We start from the raw sequence: 19,387 nt of genomic DNA, 5'->3' as shown, positions 1-19,387 counted from the left end.
AAAGAGGCTTGCCTCAAATGTCTGGTGATCCTTGACTGCTTCTGTTTAAGAATGACGCATTGAGTTGCTTGAGTTAAACTTTTCAACTGGGAGGCTTCCTGGTAGAGATTTTCACAGGGGGCTCCCTAAATGTTTATAGGTCTTTTTTCTGGGCATTCTTTTTCTCCAGAGGAGCAAAGGTGGTATAAGCTTCCTGGACAGTGTTTTTAATAGCTAAGGTGAGGAAAGGGATTGGGGTAGTCTTGTTTTTCAGCCCTTATTGTTTTTGGTCAGGCCCCTTGTGTGGTGTCCCCAGCTTTGCAGTATTTTTAAAATTCGTCTCCCAGAAAGTAAACCTCTCCTTACCTACAAAGGTGAGATGCAGTCATCTAAGTGACATGGGGGAGAGGTTTGTGAACTTCAAAGATCTAATTATAATTACTCTGTATATAAACTTTCAGTGTCTTTATCCCCACCCTGACCCCTTAGTACCTCCAGAGCATATCTCCTTGCTTCCTGTTCATATTTCCCAACTCTGAAGGCATTTACTTTGGCTTCCTCTATTATGCTAAGTCAGTTACTCTTCTTCCACCTACTTTGAATCTTCCAAGAAGTATTGATTCCTCTCCCACCCTGTAGTCCTTGGGGTTAATGCTTGTTTTGGGTACTTTGCTATCAACTCAGGGGAACGGTGCAAACGTAAATCTAGGTGTTAAATCCTCTGGTCCTGAATCAGGGAAAACATTCTCACTCTCCACTTGCCAGACTCTAAGTGTGTCAATTGATTCATTTTATAAGACTGTAAAAAGTTCAGAATTCCAAGAATCCAAACATTAGGCAGAAGAGTTTTTCCACAAAGTCCTTTTTATTTATTTCACTAGAAATTACTCTTTATTGATTAAATCACCAGGAATTTTCAGCACAAGATTGAACATCTTAATAACCACTGAGGTTTGGGCTCTGGGGCTTACTCTGCCTCTCCCAGTCCTAAAAGGGGTTTAGAGGGAGAGACGTCATTAACAGAGACCAAATCAGATGGTTGCAGGTCCTCCTTTCCCAGTCATTGGACAAGCTGCTCAATTCTTGTCCAGAGCAGGAAAGAGCCAGTACTTGAGAAAAATCTAATAAAGAATTTGACAATACAATATAAGATCTCTCTTAACAATTTAGATTTATCAACAGCATTGGTCCAAACTTATTTGCTTCTGATCTAAATCATTTTGCAATTTACCTCTTTTGGTGTGTATGTAATTTTAATACATAACCTAACTCCCTGTGCAGACATGAATCAACCCAGTGCCAAGAAAAATCCCTCAAACTAGAATAGAATAGCCTCATCCTGCTCTTGGAAAGAACAGAGGTTTTTCTGCTCCTCTTCCACATACAAGATGAACAAATCTCCCCCTGAAGTCCCAAATGTTACTTCTGGCCTTGGAATGTGCAGCTTGTGATGGGCTGATTCAAATCACCTCGAAAGGGCAGCTGGAACTACTATGCAGGCAGCCTTCTTTGGAAATTTCTTCTTAAAATAACGTTTTGAGAATCGTTCATGATTGCGTACAAAGGCTCTAAGGTCCAAACAACTTCTGCTATTCCATCTCACGAGCTAGGCTCAGAGGAGGCATTGGAATTGTCAGGAGCAAGAGCAGTAGCAGTGGCCCCACGAGGTAGGACCTCAATAACTCGAGGCTTGTCAATAATCCGGGCTGTCCGGTTTCCCTTTTCCACAATACCGACGATCCATGCCTGGTGACCCTCTCCATACTTGGAAGATTTTATTTCAGAACAAAAGCGAGCTGCCTGTTCTCTTGGCAGACAAATCAGCAATCCACCAGAAGTTTCCGCTGAGGTTCCTTGAAGGAGCCCAAAGCGCCCACTGGCCTTGCTGATGGCAGCCATCTTGGCGATGATTGGCAGATTATGAATAACAAAGGACACCTCGTTTCTTTGTTGTTTTGCAAGGTTCTGAGAGTGTCCCAGAATGCCAAAACCGGTGATATCTGTGGCTGCATGTGCATTAAACGTGTGCATTAATCCAGCAGCAGTTCTGTTCAGGGTAGCCATATTGAACATGGCTTCCTGATAAGCCAGCTCTACCTCTTCCCTGGAGACCACCATATTTATTTTATTCCATCTCTCAGGGTTATCTAGCCATTGGTGGGCATTAACAGCAACTTGGGTTCCTAAGGGTTTGGTTAACACGAGCACATCCCCAACAACGGCGCTGTCAGGCATGATGAATTCATTTGGCTGACATACCACAGTGGCAACCCCACCGACAATAATCCAAGGGTTTACCACTGTCTGTCCGCCAGTCACTGCAGTCCCTCCTTCCTCAGCAGCGTCGCGAAAGCCTTTGATCATAAGGGGTGTTATCTTCTCTCGTTCCTCCTCAGTCATACTCTGGCTAACGCTGAGTAACATCAACATGTTGTCACATTCAGTAATGCCCATGGCATAGAGGTCACTCAGCACGTTGGCACACGCTATGCGCCCCATCATGTAGGGATCTTCCACCAAGGGGTAAAAGAAGTCCGTGGTCTGCACCAGGGACAGGCCCCCGTGCCTCAGGGGGATGACGCAGGAGTCCATCCCGATGCCCAGGGCTGGAAAGGTGGGGTTGGGATCCGCCCCGGCCGGCACGCCGCCTTCCTGGGCCGCCTCTTCATGGCTTCCGACCAGGCCCAGGCCCAGAGGGGGCCGCACTTCTGGCCGCGTCAGTCCCGCCAGGAGTTTGAGCAGCGTCTCCTGGGGGACCTTGCAGCCTCAGCCCTTCATGCCGGAGAAGCCCGTCAGCCGCCAGCTGGGGCTGAGGCCCAGCGCCTGGGGCTCGAAGGGCCGGTAGCTCGAGAAGCCCCGGCCCAGAGACAAGCCCGCGGAGCCCGAGCCTTCCGCCGCCGCCGCCACCTCGCCGCCGGCGCCCGTCGCCGCGGCTTCCGCCATCGCGCCTGCCCCGCAGGGAGGGAAGAGGAGAGAGGAGGGGAGCGCCCTTGTATCTTCTACTCCAGTTACTACGGACTAACAGATATTACCGCAGAGATTCTCCCCGGCACGACTCGCGCCACCGGACTCACGCCACCCCGCGCGCTCCTGGCCTTCCTGAAGGAGGAGCTGCCGGCCTCCCCCTACTTATAGCCCCGCTGATTGACAGCCGTGCTAGCCAATGACGACTCCGCTACCGAGAGGCGGGCTTCCTTTGGTCTAAAAGCTAAATTACAAATCAACCAGCAGCTTGCGAAATTGGTCGGGGAGAGATTACCCGCAAGTGCTTGGGTTCGCTCCCCTAGATGTAATTTAAACGATCTCTTGGGAGTGGCTGGCGGAATCTGCTCCCCTAGAGGCAGTTTACCAAGGGCAGTTTCGAATATAAAGAAGATCGGTCGCTTGGCAGATCTCCCGTAGGGCAGAATTGTCCACGGGTCGTTTGACTGCGCTCGTGACCAGTCCAGGAGAGAAAAAGAGCCCAGGGAAAAATTCGGAAAGAATAATGAGAAGTTAGGGATCCCTGGGTGGCGCAGCGGTTTGGCGCCTGCCTTTGACCCAGGGCGGGATCCTGGAGATCCCATGTCGGGCTCTCGGTGCATGGAGCCTGCTTCTCCCTCTGCCTATGTCTCTGCCTCTCTCTCTGTGTGACTATCATAAATAAAATAAAATAAAATAAAATAAAAAAAGAAATCTCAGAATAATGAGAAATTAGATATTAAGTTACTACCATCAAGCAAGCAAAGCTTAGCATCAAAATAATGAAATGTTAAAATGGATTTGAAGGAATTTTAAAACTCGGGCTGGCTCGCTCTGTCGGAAGAGCATGCGACTCTAGATCTCAGGGTCGTGACTTCCAGCCCTACACTGGGGGTAGAGATTACGTTTTAAAAATATGATCCTAAAGTCTTTTAAGACTCTTGCGTCTACCACTAACTGCCCGTGTGAGTCACTTTCCTCCCCCCTCCCCCTCCCCCCGCAGCAGTTCACTCATCTGGACAACAAAGTGGCTTACCTTGTTTTGTTCTAAAATTTCTTTTTTAAAAAATATTTTATTTTATTTATTCATAAGAGACACACACGCAGAAGCAGAGACATAGGCAGAGGGAGAAGCAGGCTCCATGCAGGGAGACCCATGTGGGACTGGATCCCAGGATACCAGGACCCAATCTGAGTTGAAGGCAGACGCCCAACCGCTAAGCCACCCAAGCTCAGAAATTCTAAAATTTCTGTATCTCTTTAAATTAGTATATATAAGAATCTGTGATGGATCCATTATGAACAATTTGCCAATATCTATTAAGATTATAACTACAGGGCAGCCCGGGTAGCTCAGCGGTTTAGCGCCACCTTCAGCTCAGAGCCTGATCCTGGAGACCCGAGATCGAGTCCCACGTTGGGCTCCCTGCAGAGAGCCTGCTTCTCCCTCTGCCTGTGTCTCTGCCTCTCTGTCTCTCTGCCTCTCATGAATAAATAAATAAAATCTTTTTTTTTTTTTTAATTAGAAAGTAAGGGGATCCCTGGTGGCTCAGCGGTTTGGCACCTGCCTTTGGCCCAGGGCGCGATCCTGGAGTCCCGGGATCTAGTCCCGCGTCGGGTTCCCTGCATGGAGCCTGCTTCTCCCTCTGCCTGTGTCTCTGCCTCTGTGTGTGTGTGTGTGTGTGTGTGTGTGTGTCTATCATAAATAAATCTTTAAAAAAATCCTATTAAAATTTTTTAAATAAATAAATAAATAAAAACTGCACATAATACCTTTGACTCAGCAGTTCCAATTCTAGGATTTTACACTACAGATGTACTCACCAGCTATGTGTAGGAAATGATAGGTTTGTCTTGTTTTGTTTTGTTTTTCTGTGTTGTTTGTAATATCAACATGCTGGAAACAACTTAAATGTTTTATCAATTATGATTAAAATAAATTGTGGTATAATTATGTAATAGACTACCCAAGCAACTTTAAAACAGAATGAGAAAACACTGATGTAATTATATTGATAATAGTTACAATTCTAAGAAGCACAGTTCTAAATGCTTTAGTATATTAACTTAGTTCTTTTTTTATATTACCTTAGTTCTTATAAAAACCTTTGAGTTAAGATTCTTTCCACATCTTGCAGATAAAGAATATAATGCAGAGAGATTAAATGACCCACTCAAGGTCATACCCAGTTTATTTATTTTTATTTTTATTTTTATTTTTATTTTTTTCACACCCAGTTTAGAATATGGAAAGCTGGATATGAATCCAAGCAATTTGTTCCAAAGACCACCAGGCTAGGGGCTCCTGGGTGGCTCAGTGGTTGAGTGTTTTCCTTCAGCTTAGGGCATGATCCTGAGATCATGGAATCCAGTCCTGTATCTCCCTCCATCTGTGTCTTAACGTCTTTCTGTGTCTCTCATTAATAAATAAATAAAATCTTAAAAAACAACAACAACAACAACAAAAACAAAGCTGGGCAGCCCCGGTGGCTCAGCGGTTTAGCACCGCCTTCCACCCAGGGTGTGATCCTAGAAACCGGGGTTGGAGTCCCATGTCAGGCTCCCTGCCTGGAGCCTGTTTCTCCCTCTGCCTGTGTCTTTGCCTCTCTCTGTCTCTCATGAATAAATAAATAAATCTTTGTTTAAAAAAAGCAAAAAACAAAGACCACCAGGTTATATTGCTTATGATGTTTGTTAAGAGAAATAAGCACGGTTCAGAGCAGTATTTACAGAATACTATTATTTGTTGTAAAAGGGGGAAATATATGCAATAACATATCTCTTGGAGGATAATCACCAGAAACCAGTGAATTGATTGCCTCTGGGGAGGAATAAGGTGGCTGGGGACGAGAGATTATTCATTATGATGTCTTTTTGCTCCTTTAACATTTGGAACTTAAATTTTTTATTATTTTATTTTTTAAGATTTTATTTATTTATTCATTAGAGACATACACAAACACAGAGGCAGAGACACAGGCAGAGGGAGAAGCAGGCTCCAATGCAAGGAGCCCGACATGGGCCTCGATCCCGGGACACCAGGATCATGCCCTGCGCCAAAGGCAGGCACCAAACCGCTGAGCCACCCAGGGATCCCCTGAACTTAAAATTTTGAAAAAATATTTGAGTGTATTACATACTTAAAAAAAAAATCCTGCCTATGGAACTATAAATTGGTGCAACCATTTTGTAAAAGAGTTTGGCCTTAACTGATTAAATCAACATGTGCAAACCTATGCATTCCACACATAGGTGGAACTCCCCAGCAATTCTACCCATAAAACACGCCCTAGAGAAACTCTTGCAAAGGTGCCCCAAGAGACATGTGCAAGAATGTAGGAGCTCTGGATATTGATTATGCAACAATGTGAAGGTACTTAACACTACTGAACTGTACCCTTAAAAAAGGCAAGGTGGAAAATTTTATGTCATATGTATTTTGGCACAATTAAAAATAGAAAAAAAAACATAAGGATACTTATAGCTCTTACAGTAAGTCATTACATTTGGTTTTTATTGTTCTGCAATACAGTGTTAAGAAGGCATGGATTAAATTGGAAGAAACTCAAATGTTAAAATTAGACTGAGTTGCAGTCTTGGCTCTCCTAATGACCTTGGACAAATTATCTAACCTCTAGGAACCCTAGTTTCACTACCTATAAAATAGTCCTTTCACCTGAAGATAATGATAGATACCAGATGGGAGTGTTTCTGAGAGTTAAATTTTAAAATGTGTGTAAAACACCTAACACAGTTCCTGGCTGATGGTAAGCTTACCATAAAAAACAGAATCTATCATCACACACCACTATTAAGGTAGATGGAGTGGCTGGAATTTAAATTCACAAAACTTATAACATCTTGGAAAAAAATTTTTTTTAATTTTTATTTATTTATGATAGTCACCAAGAGAGAGGGAGAGAGGCAGAGACACAGGCAGAGGGAGAAGCAGGCTCCATGCACCGGGAGCCCGACGTGGGATTCGATCCCGGGTCTCCAGGATCGCGCCCTGGGCCAAAGGCAGGCGCCAAACCGCTGCGCCACCCAGGGATCCCCATCTTGGAAAATTTTTGTAAAAACAAATCCATTTGTCTTCCTAAAGAAAAAGAGGAGTGTAACATTGGAATACTGGAAATAACCCATCTGTCTGTTAATAGGGAACGCATAAGCGGATTGTGGTATAATTACACAACAGAATATTGTTCACCCATGAAAATGAATCATAGGCCTAGGCATCATCAATATCAGTAATCTCAAAAACAAGATGTTGGGAGCAAGAAGCCAGTTGCAGAAGAATACGTAAACTAAGATGCCCTTTATATAAAGTTCAACACCAGGCAAAGCAATAATATATTGATAAGAGATGCAAAATGATAAAAACTTCTAAAAAAGTAATAGTGAATGATTAACAAAATTTAGCATAGGGATTGCTTCTGGGGAAGAGTGCAGAGGGGATCTGGGCTACATTAAGTTCTGTTCCTTGGGCTGGGTTGTAGTTACATGATGTTCTTTAAACCATACGTATCTGTTTTCTTTTCTTTCTTTTTTATTTATTTATTTATTTATTTATTTATTTATTTATTTATTTTTATTATAATTTTTTTTTCGTATCTGTTTTCCTATGCTCTTTTTGTAAGCTGTATTTCAACATCAAAAAAAAGAAAATCAGGACACGTGGGTGGCTCAGTGGTTGAGCATCTACCTTTGGCTTGGGTTATGATCCTGGGGTCCTGGGATGGAGTCCCACATCAGGCTCCCAGCAGGGGAGCTGCCTGTATCTCTGCCTCTTTCTGTATCTCTCATGAATGAATAAATAAAATCTTAAAAAAAGAAAATGTTATATACTTCAGAATTTAAAATACTGAAGGAAAAAGGAAAGAATGGAAAACAAGAGATGAAAAGAAGACCTTTGGATTTTGTCTGACCTTTGGATTTGTTGTCAGTGAACTTATCTGCCCTTGAAGAGGTGATATAGCCTCTCTACACCTTAGTTTCCACTTCTGTCAAATGAAGGTCATCATTTCTGCCTAGGATATGGTATAAGGATCATATAAAAATCTCAACTATGAAACTTGTTTTGCAAAATCTTTAGTATATTGTACCTGTGAAGGATCTTCCTATCACTAAGGGAAAAATGAAAACACTCCATTACGTCTGTAGTTCCCTCACCTGGGTTAAAAAGTGACTAGATCAGGTGCCTCTGTATGCTCTCTCTTCTTTGGACTTTCTCCTCTCAGCATTTAGGAGAGTTTGTAATTCTTTATTCATGTGATTGTGCCACAATTATCTGTTTGCGGCACTAGTCTGTAAGCTGTACAAGGGAGGGGCTGCCCTGTTGTGCCTACTTTGGCTTCCCTTGTACTTTACAGGGCAATGACATTTGATGAATAAATATGTCACTTTATGCAACACAATTTGCTGAGCTCATATGATGAACCAGACAAGGGGCTGAGGATCTTTTTTTTTTTTTTTAATCTCTTTCTCTTTCTTTCTTTCTTCTTTCTTTCTTTCTTTCTTTCTTTCTTTCTTTCTTTCTTTCTTTCTTTTTCTTTTTTTCTTTCTTTCAACATTTTATTTATTTATTCATGAGACACAGAGAGAGGCAGAGGCAGAGACAGAGGCAGAGGGAGAAACAGGCTCCCCCTGGGAGTGGTAGGCTCCCTACCACTTGATCCCAAGGGGCTTGATCCCAAGACCCCGGGATCACCACCTGAGCCAAAGGCAGACACTCAACCACTGAGCCACCCAGGTGCCGTGGCACTGATCATCTTGCACTTACTCACCTCCTCATTAATGCTCATAGTGGCGCCAGGGAATTATCATTATTAGCTCAATTTTGGAGAGGAGACTGAGATCCCGGAAAAGTCAGAAGTCCCTCACAGGGTCACCTAGTGAGAATACAAACCTAGGTCTTTTTAACCTGAAGTCTGGTGCTCTATGCCTTATCGTGGGCCCGCCCACCTTGAGAATACTAACAACTCCCATCATATGCCCCAAGGAAGCAGGACTCTTTGGAGGGAGGGTTTCATCCTGTAATTTGCTGCTGTTTGGAAGCAATGTTCACTCAGGCCAAGAAAGTCATGAATTTGCCTTGGTCAGGGACCACCCACTAGGCTCAGAGCAAGTTCATGAGCCTCTGTGCAGATGATCCCCATGGGCCTCTGGAGGGTGATCCCTGTGACTGTATTATGAGCATTTGAAAGTATCCTTTTGATCTTTTTCTTGTTTTTCAGAGAGATCTACTGAACATTTATGGCTTGGGTTAAAGCTTTGGGCCAAAGACTGCAAGAGTAAAGGCCCAGATGGGGCTGGAAATGCAGGCAAAGGAGAAAAGAGGTTTTAGAGAATAATAGTCTGAATACTAGCCCCTCTTTTGTTTTTTACATACGACAAAAGCACTGGGCTAATGCTAGTTATAGTTTTTTTCTCATTATGAAAATTTCCAGTCATAACACTACACTTTAAGGTTCAGTACACTTTATTTTTATTTTTTTGAATATTTTATTTTTAAGTAATCTCCACACCCAGTGTGGGGCTCAAACCCACAATCCTGAGATCAAAAGTTGCACGCTCCACTGACTGAGCCAGCCAGGCGCCACAGATCAGCAAACTTTATTTTAATTTTTTTATTTTTTAAAGTGTATATATTTAAACAAACTCTACACCCAATGTGGAGCTGAATTCATGACCCTGAGATAAAGAGCTAAAAGCTCTACTGACTAAGCCAGCCAGGCACCCTAGGTTCCACACACTTTCAAGAATTTTTAAATTGTGGTAAACTATACACTCAGTACATTTCTAGTATGCCGAAAATACTTCAATAGGTTTAGTACACATTTTAAAAAATATTTTATTTTTATTTAAAAATTAAAAAAATATATCTTGTTTATTTTTTCATGAGAGACACAGAGAGAGGCAGAGACATAGCCAGAGGGAGAAGTAGGCTTCCTGAGGGGAGCTAGATGGGGGCCTCAATCCCAAGACCCTGGGATCACGACCTGAGCCAAAGGCAGACACTCAACCACTGAGCCAAGCAGGTGCCCCTAGTTTTTAAAAAAAATTTTAAAGATTTTATTTATTTATGAGAGAGAGAGAGAGGCAGAGACATAGGCAGAGGGAGAAGCAGGCTCCAGGCAGGGAGCCTGATGTGGGACTCGATCCCGGGGACTCCAGGATCACACCCTGGGCTGAGGGCAGGCGCTAAACCGCCGAGCCACCCAGGCGTCCCTATTTAAAAAAAAATTTTTTTTAATTTATTTTTTACGTAATATACTGAAGGTGGGGTTCGAACTTACAAGATCATGAGTCAGCACACTCTGTTGATGAGCCAGAAATATTATTACAAAAATCATTATGTTGTCATTGGAGAAAAATCACAAAATGCAGTTTAGTAAAGAGGAAGAAGGTTACCTCAAAATCCTCCTCCCAGAGAGAAGTACTAGCAACAGCTTAGCCTCGTGTATTTTAGACCTTTTCCTTCATGAGTAAGGAAAGCCACTACATTGAACACCAGGGGGCGCCCTGTCACTCCCTCCAGGCGGTGTAGAGCAGTGTGCTCTGTGTATTTGCATATACTTTAAAATTTTTTTTAATTTTTATTCATTTATGATAGTCACAGAGAGAGGGAGAGAGAGAGAGAGAGAGGCAGAGACATAAGCATGCTCCATGCACCGGGAGCCCGATGTGGGATCCGATCCTGGATCTCCAGGATCGCGCCCTGGGCCAAAGGCAGGCGCCAAACCGCTGCGCCACCAGGGATCCCTACTTTTAAAATTTTTAAAACAAAAATGGGATCATTCCAAGTATTTCTAGTAGGATATTATATAATGGGTGAAATAATCTGGCATGTAATAGGTGTTCAACACTCCTGCTGGATTCATTTGTAAATATTTATTGAAAAGTGTTTTTTTTTTTTTTTAAGATTTTATTTATTTATTTGAGAGAGACAGAGAGAGCCCAAGTGGGGAGGGGCAGAGGAGGAGGAGAAAGAATCTGAAATAGACTCTCCGCTAAGTGTGAGGCCTAACACAGGGCTTGATCCCATGACCCTGAGATCATGACCTGAGCCAAAACCAAGAGTTGGATGCTTAACCAATTGAGCCATCCAGATGCCCCCTATTTATTTTTTTATTTATTTTATTTTATTTTATTTATTTTATTTTATTTTATTCATTTATTTCTAAAGATTTTATTTATTTACTCATGAGAGACACACACACAGAGAGAGAGGCAGAGACATAGGCAGAGGGAGAAGCAGGATCCATGCAGGGAGCCCTATGCAGGACTTGATCCCAGGACTCCAGGACCACTCCCTGGGCTGAAGGCAGGCGCTAAACCACTGAGCCACCCAGGGATCCCCAGATGCCCCCTATTTACTGAAAACTTATGTGCACTAGATACTGAAGCTATAACAGTGAATGCCAGGCAAAAATTCCTGTCCTCATGCAGCAGACATTCTAATGGAAAGAGATAGTAATAGGTAAGAGCAACCATTTGTTAGTTAAGGATAGGTATTGAGGAGAGAAAAATGAAGCCTGAAGAGTAGGAAGTCTGGTATGTGAATGTATTTTGTGTAATTGTAGCCAGGGAGGCCTCAATGAAAAGATGACTTTGAAGTAAAGGCCTCAATGAAGAGAAGAATAGGATGCAGATATCTGAAAAAGAGTGCTTCAGGTAGAGAATGGTGAGTGCAAAAGCCCTGAGGCAGGCATATACTTGGGCTATTCTAGGAGCAACAAGGCAGCCAGGAAGACTGGTGCATATTGAGTGGAGAGAGTTGTAGGAAATGTCAGACAGGCACATCACAGGATTGGTGTAAATGGCACAGGACATAGGGCCTTGCAGATCACTGGAGGACTGCTGTAATCTGACTTTGCTATAGCTTTTACTCTGTATTCAAACCCCAGGGGTCAAAACATTCCTCATTGGTCTGAACCCCAACCACTCTGGCCCAGCATCCAGGTCAGTGTCCCCATTGCCAGCCCCTGAACCTGAGCCTGACCCAGGCCCAGCACAGCCTCAGTTCCCTATCCCCGCCTCCCTGGGTTTGTTTGGTGGGGCTTCCAGCAACAGGCTCTCCCTCAGGAAACTTGAGAACTGACGCCTATGTTCATGGCCCCTCACACTCTTAACCATCTTCTATCACTTTACGTGGCAGGAAATGTCATCTTTGTATCTGGGGTAAATGTGAGAAGCCATACTGAGTCACCTCTTGCCATCAGAACAAGAGAGACACAGGACAGGAAGAGACTCAGAGTGATGGCAGAGCTCAGAGAATGGAGGGTTTGGAGATGGAGATAAAGAATGAGAAGGTGAGGAGCACCTGGGTGGCTCAGCCGGTGAAGCATCTGCCTTCAGTTCAGGTCATGATCTCAGTGTCCTCAGATTGAGCCCCCCATCAGCCTCCCTGCTCAGCAAGGAGTCTGCTTATCCCTCTGCCTCTGCCCCTCCCCTGCTTGTGTGCTCTTTCTCTCTCTCTCTCTCAAAAAAAAAAAAAAAAAAGAAATTAAATTAAAAAAAAATGAGAAAGTGATTTGGAAGATGCTGAGAGAGGGAGTCATGGGATAACCTGGCACAAGAGCATTTCTGACAGAAAAGTACCCATGGCAAAGACCAGCAAGTTTTATGTGTTGGATGGTGGCCAGTATGGCTGGTGACAAGTGGGTGAGAGAGAGCAAGAGGAGGTGATGTCAGAGAGGCAGTGAAGGGCCAGATGTGCAGGGCCCCTGGACTATGGTATGGCCTTTAGCTTTGGCTCTGGGTAAGATGGGAGCCATGGGATGGTTTAGACCAGAGGCTGAGGTGAGGGTGAACAGGGTTGGCTAAATAGATACAGAGAGACAATGAGGAGGTTCCTGAAAAAACCCAGGGGACAGATGATGGTGACTTGGTTACACCGGAAATAGTGACAGGTAGTCATATTCTGGATAGTTTTTAAAGGAAGAAGCAACAGATTTCCTGATGGAGTAAATGTAAGATCTGATGTGTTGGGGCACCTGGGTGTCTTCGTTGGCTAAGCATCTGCCTTCAGCTCGGGTCATGATCTCAGGGTCCTGGGATAGAGGCCCGCATCGTGGTCCCTGCTCAGTGAGGAGCCTACTTCTCTCTGTCCTCTGCTCCTCCCCCTTGATTGTATTCTCTCTCTTTCTCTCAAATAAATAGTCTTTTTTTTTTTTTTTTTTTTTTTTTAAGATCTGATGGGCTGTGTGAAGGAATTTTGGACTTTTTGTCCTAAGAGAAAGAGGAAGTCATGGGCTTGGTTTTAAGCAGAGAGGTGGTATGGTTATATTCATGGTTTTGAAAGTTCATTCTGTCTGCTAGGTCAAGAATAGGCTGTAGGGGAATGATTAAGCAGAGGACCAGTGAAAGTTGGTGGGGACTTGGATTAGGATAGAGTATGGTGTGGGGTGGACAGAATACAGCATAATTCTCTCTGCCTCAGGACCTTTGCACCAGTCATTCTTTTTTAAAAAATTTTATTTATTTATTCATGAGAGAGAAAGAGAGAGAGGCAGAGGGAGAAACAGGCTCCATGCAGGGAGCCCGATGCAGGACTCGATCCCGGGTCTCCAGGATCAAGCCCTGGGCCAAAGGCAGGTGCTAAACCGCTGAGCCACCCAGGAATCCCCTGCACTGGTCATTTTTAATTACCCAACGACGCGTTATGCCCAACAAACAGCATTATCTTCAAGACTTGGGAGACCCCTCCTCCATGATCTCCTAACCCTGAAATTTCCTTGTTCTAACCATTTTCATGCTAGATTTTCTCTGACACCTGTGAGCGCCTTATAGCTGAGACCACACCTCACTGGATTCCAGGAGCTCAAGGCCCAGCGTGGGCTCTGGCACAGAGAAGGCCTTAAACAGCATTTGTTGAATGAATAAATGGAAAGAATGCAAATGAGGACAGAGATCGACACCCTGATAGTTGGAGCTCACCGAAACACTGCAAAAAATGAAGTGTTTAAGATGTAACACACACTAGGGCACCTCGATGTCTCAGTTGGTTAAGTGTCTGGCTCTTGGTTTTGGCTCAGGTCTTGATCTCAGGGTCCTGGGATCAAGCCCCAAGCTGGGCTCTCTGTTAAGTGGAAAGTCTGTTTCTCCTCTCCCTCTGTGCTCTCTCTTTCTCAGATAAATAAATGAAATCTTAAAAAAAAAAAAAAAAAAAGATGTAACACACACTAGTAATTTTTCTTCTTATATTATCTTGACAATCTTTTTAAACCAGTATATGTAAATATACCACATTTTGTTAGAGGCTGAAGTGTTTCATAAAATGGACCTATTTGGAATGCCTGGGTGGCTCAGCGGTTGAGCGTCTGCCTTTGGCTCAGGGGGTGATCCCAGATCCTGGGATTGAGTCCCATGTTGGGCTCCCTGCATGGAGCCTGCTTCTCTCTCTGCCTGTGTCTCTGTCTCTCTCTCTGTGTCTCTCATGAATAAATAAATAAATAAAATCTTTTTTAAAAATGGACTTATTTAACTGGTATAACCACCTTCCTATTATTGTTAGATATTCAATTTATTTTTTTCTTTTTTTAATTAAAGGATTTCCATGAATATCCTCGTTGCATTTATTTCAAGGCACCAGATTTTAGGAAGATCATTGAAACAAGTTGTTCCTCCTGGGGTGGTCAGAGGAGTTGAGACTTTGTCTTATAGGTAATATTAGATATAATTGAGGATGTTCAGCCTGGAAGAGAAACCTGTGAGCCTTGTCCACATTTCTGAAGGTGCTTCCAGATGGGAAAGAGAACAGATTTGTCCCAGGCATATTAGCAGGACAGAACCAGGCCTAAAGCATGGAAGTCACAAAGAGGCAAACTGGCATGTAATACAAGAAAACATTTTCCTTGGGGACCCCTGGGTGGCTCAGTGGTTGAGCACCTGCCTTTGGCCCAGGGTGTGATCCTGGAGTCCCAGGATGGAGTACCACATCGGGCTCCCTGCATGGAGCCTGTTTCTCCTTCTGCCTGTGTCTCTGCCCCTCTCTCTGTGGGTCTCTCATGAATAAATAAATAAAATCTAAAAAAAGAAAAAAAGAAAAAAAAAGAAAGCATTTTCATGCAAGCAGAGCTGCAGGAGATGCAGTGGATCTCCTTGGGAAGTCATGAGCATCCTGTCTCTGGAGGTGTGTAAGGAGAAGCTGGTTGAAGATTTAATAGGAAATAATATAGAAAGGACTATTGTGCAGTAGGCCAAAGTTGAATTTGGTGATATTTGAGAATCCTTTCAAATCTGAAATTTTGTTACTACATTAAAAAAATTTATTTATTTATTTATTTATTTATTTGAGAGAGAGACAGAGAGAGAGAAAGGAGGGAGGGGCAGAGGGAGAAGGAGAGAGAGATTTCCAAGCAGATTTCCTGCTGAGTGTGGAGCCCAATGCAGGGCTCCATCTTATGACCCCAAGATCATGACCCAAACCAAAACCAAGAGTCGGGCACTTGACTCCATGGAGCTACTCAGGCACTCAAAGATATCATAAAGGATGGCACGAAGAAGTTGGCACGATGCCTCAGGGCTGGGAATATTTTGACAAGTGGTGATTTGGGGATGCACATTCCAGGCAAAGGGGATAGGTTGATGAGATTGAGGAGGGAAAGTCGGGCATGAAGCTAAAGAAAGTTATGGAGTGGGACACCTGGGTGGCTCAGTGGTTGAGTGCCTGCCTTTGGTTCAGGGCATGATCCTGGAGTCCCCGGATCAAGTGCCCAAGTGCCACATCGGGCTCCCTGCATGGAGCCTGCTTCTCCCTCTGCCTATGTCTCTGCCTCTCTCTCTCTCTCTCTCTCTGTCTCTCATGAATAAATAAATAAAATCTAAAAAAAAAAAAAAAGTTACGGAGTAAGACTGAGCTTTACCTCAGGTGACCAAGAACCTCTGAGGTTGAGGGTAAGGCGGTCAGATGCTGGTTGGTGTTTAAGACTCTGTTCCCTTGGCAGTAGTTGATTACTACAGGGTGAACATTTCATCCCAGCTCAACCAGATTCTCCTTCCTAAGAGTGTAGACATTCAGAGTGTATGTAAAATTGGGCTGAGGGGTAAGCTTCCTCAACCTTTGCTGGAGAGGTGAAGAAAGGTGGCCTGCAGAGTGAGAGAATGGGGAGCATATGACATTGTCTTCCAGACACCGGGGAGATCTGATCGTATTTGGCTTCTTCAAAGGGCTTTGTGATATCCTGTAGACAAATGTATTCGTTTGCTTTCTGCCAACTCAAATGGGTTCCTGTGACTTGCCACAGTATGATATTCGGCCAAGACTCTCTAAATTAAGGAGTCATCCGAGGCTTTGAAGGGAGTCACCCACAGTTCCTGAAAGAGCTTCAGGAACATTCAGCTGGAGGAGTGAGGGCAGAAACGGTTGAGAAGAGTCTGATAGGTGGTGAGAGCAGGGAGCAGGCCTTCCTCATCATTTAGATAATCAACAGAGCTGCTGCTTCCTCCAGATGTTCCACCTCATTGTACAGTTCAAGCATGTCATCCAATGATACATAAGTCCTCCGGGCTCCATTTGACTTGTTTTCTATATGGACTCAAGCTATCTAGTCAGAAGGGAGGAAATGTTTTCCTTTTTCCCAAGGAACCAGAGTGATGGCAGAGAGTTCACTTTCCTTGATGTAACAAATAAGATAGGTTGGGGTTACCAATATCCCCACTGCAGGCCAAATGTGGGTTTGGTCATCTGGGAAGTTCACGAACAAGGGGGTGTGTCTGAAGCACTAATGAAGTGACCCAATAGAATATTCAAGAGGGAGCACAGGCATGTCATGAAGGTGGGGAGGCTCAGACTCAAAGGAGTCTGACCCAGGAGTGAAATTTTCGTTATCAGACAGGAGTCATGATCCTTCCTGTACATGGTAGCTATTATGTTGGTCATTCTGGCTCCACCCCCTGAACATAAATCAGTGTTTGAGAGGGAGAGAGAGAGACAGAGAGAGACAGAGAGAGATAGAAAGAGTCATAAGTAAAACTTGAAAGAGATGCTTTATTAGCCTGTGCACATGGGAGCCCAAGCAGTTGGAGGTTGGGGTAATTCAAAGCAGAGAGAGAGAGAGAGATTCTTCTAACTCTACCGCAGCTTTGGTGTTTCAAGGGCTTGGGGTTAGGAGTCAAGAATTGTTCTATCTATGGTTTTGGTTATGGATCTACAGCCAAGATGTGAGGCCTGGAGCAGTTCACGTACAAGGAAGTGAAGCACAAGTGAAATCCCTCTGAAGACTTTCTGAAATAGCAAAGAATCTGCAGGAAGCTGGAGATCTCGTACTAGCAGGTGGGAGTAATAAGGCAACAACACGGGAGTATTAACATTAGTATGATCCTATTTGAGCTTCACAGGGTGGTGAGTCCTGCAGAAGCGTGAGCTGTGTACGCAGTGGGGAACCAAGGCCCAGAGAGGTGAAGGGGGCCTTGGTGCAACATAGCAAGACAGTACTGCTTGGAACTGGTTCCTGGGATTCTGGCCCTGTATGATATGCTCTTTTGGACACAATAAACCATATGCCAAAAAGCTGGAAGTGGAAGCCCTGGAGTGAGGTCAACTAGTGACAACAGGCTCCCATGGACTGCGTGTGAATACTCAAGAGGCCATCTGTAGAAAATCCCTACCTGTAAGTGCATCCCACTCAGCCTTCCCTTAGAAAATCCCAAGTAGTTTCTAGAACTTTAGAATACCTGGGTGTAGTTAGCCCATGAGATCATAAAGGTCTTGGAAGAGGGTGGTGGCCTCTGACCCCACTTATTTTGGGCACCTCTGGGCCTCAATGACCTCCCTTCCCCTGAGGCCCAGCCTCATTCCCTGGGGTAGTCTCTCCCTCCAACCTCCTGGCAGGTGGGAAGAAGGGAAAAGGGCACTATGGTGACACAGATATTTCTGTTAGAACCATCCTGACCAAAGTGGCCTATGTTATTATACTCAGAAGGAAGTGGTGGGTGGCAAGCCTGAGCTAAGAGTAGCAGCTGATGGCAACCAGCAGCATTTGCACCAACAAATCTGTGTGTGTCTGAAATGAGAACTTTGCCCCGGTTTGTCCTGGGTTTGTAGGCAGTCAGGCCTGGTGGACTGCGGGTAGGGGCGGGGAAGGTCCCAGCCAGCTTTTCCTGCCACCATCTACGTCACCCAGGGGCCTATTGGTCCCCAAGCAAGCCCAGAGGCTCCCTGCTGCCACATCCTTGCTTATTCAACATTTTATTCATTTAAGCATCATGAAGGAAAGGGTTCAGTGTGGTCATACTGAAGACTGGAACTAGGGAGGTCATCAGGAATGGAGGTAGGGATGCGTGGGTGGCTCAGCGGTTGAGCATCTGCTTTTAGCTCAGTGTATGGTCCTGGAGTCCACATCGGGCTCCCCCAGGAGCCTGCTTCTCCCTCTGCCTATCTGCGTCTCTCTGTGTCTTTCATGAATAAATAAATAAAATCTTAAAAAAGAAAAGAGGAATGGAGGTAGCCCTCCAAGCTCTCACCACTTCCCATTCAGAAACCTCGTGATTCTCTCTCATAAGATCTATTTCTCTGTATGTCTGTGTGGTTCCCTCCTCACTTTTGACTGGCCAGTTCCCTCTGCGTCCTCCAGTTTCTGTTCTGAAGAAACCCAACTGGGGATCCCTGGGTGGCTCAGTGGTTTAGCGCCGCCTTTGGCCGGGGGCCCAGTCCTGGGGTCCTGGGATCAAGTCCCGCGTCGGGCTCCTGGCATGGAGCCTGCTTCTCCCTCTGCCTGTGTCTCTGCCTCTCTCTCTCTCTATGTCTATCATGAATAAATAAATAAACAAAAAATCTTTGAAGAAACCCAACTGATTGCTCACCTGCCACCAGTGTCTTATTTAATTTTATATATTAAATTAAATATATAATTTAATTTGGGCCTTCACTTTCAATTCCCTCAACCACTCCTTTTTGAACAATACAGCTTTTTGCTCCTAAGAGTCTAGACTCTGGAAACCAAAAGCCTCTTTATTATCCTTAGGGGAAGGAAGAGCCCCAAGCATTCACTTATCATTAAATATTTGCTGACTACATATTCACTGACTATGCTCCAGGCACTGTTTTAGGTACTGGGGATACCTCAGTGAACAGCAACAGCAAATAATCATACTGTCCTGGGAGTTTTTTTTTTTTAATTTTTTATTTATTCATGAGAGACACAGAGAGAGACAGAGAGGCAGAGACACAGGCAGAGGGAGAAGCAGGCTCCATGCAGGGAGCCCGATGCGGAACTCGATCCCAGGTCTCCAGGATCAGGCCCTGGGCTGAAAGCGGCGCTAAACTGTTAAGCTACCCGGGCTGCCCCTGTCCTGGAAGTTTATATAGTAATAGAGAAGATGGACAATAAATCTGATGGATAAGTAAATTAGTTAGTATAAGCAGAAGTCTACAAGTGCTAAGGAGCAAAGTTCAAAGGAGTTGATCCAGGAATGAGCCATGAAGCTTTCTTGGGAAAGCCAAGCA

General features: G+C 44.4%; 1 protein-coding gene and 1 long non-coding RNA gene across 2 annotated transcripts; one reads left to right on the top strand and one right to left on the bottom strand.

Annotated features, from left to right (window-relative positions):
• Positions 1-825: 825 nt before the first annotated feature.
• On the bottom strand, positions 826-3,099 carry SEPHS2 (selenophosphate synthetase 2). Its single transcript, XM_025415852.3, has one exon. The coding sequence runs from the start codon at positions 2,920-2,922 to the stop codon at positions 1,579-1,581; it is 1,344 nt and encodes a 447-aa protein (XP_025271637.1). The 5' UTR covers positions 2,923-3,099; the 3' UTR covers positions 826-1,578.
• An 8,677-nt stretch (positions 3,100-11,776) lies between these two features.
• On the top strand, positions 11,777-14,502 carry LOC125755264 (uncharacterized). The gene is made up of 2 exons (XR_007411215.1): positions 11,777-12,251; positions 13,701-14,502. It is a non-coding gene; the product is annotated as an uncharacterized LOC125755264 (long non-coding RNA).
• The last annotated feature ends 4,885 nt before the right edge of the window (positions 14,503-19,387 follow it).

This window comes from Canis lupus, chromosome 6 (assembly GCF_003254725.2).
Source record: "Canis lupus dingo isolate Sandy chromosome 6, ASM325472v2, whole genome shotgun sequence".
In the NCBI taxonomy this organism is placed as follows: domain Eukaryota; kingdom Metazoa; phylum Chordata; class Mammalia; order Carnivora; family Canidae; genus Canis; species Canis lupus.
This window is presented reverse-complemented; position numbering and strand designations above follow the sequence as displayed.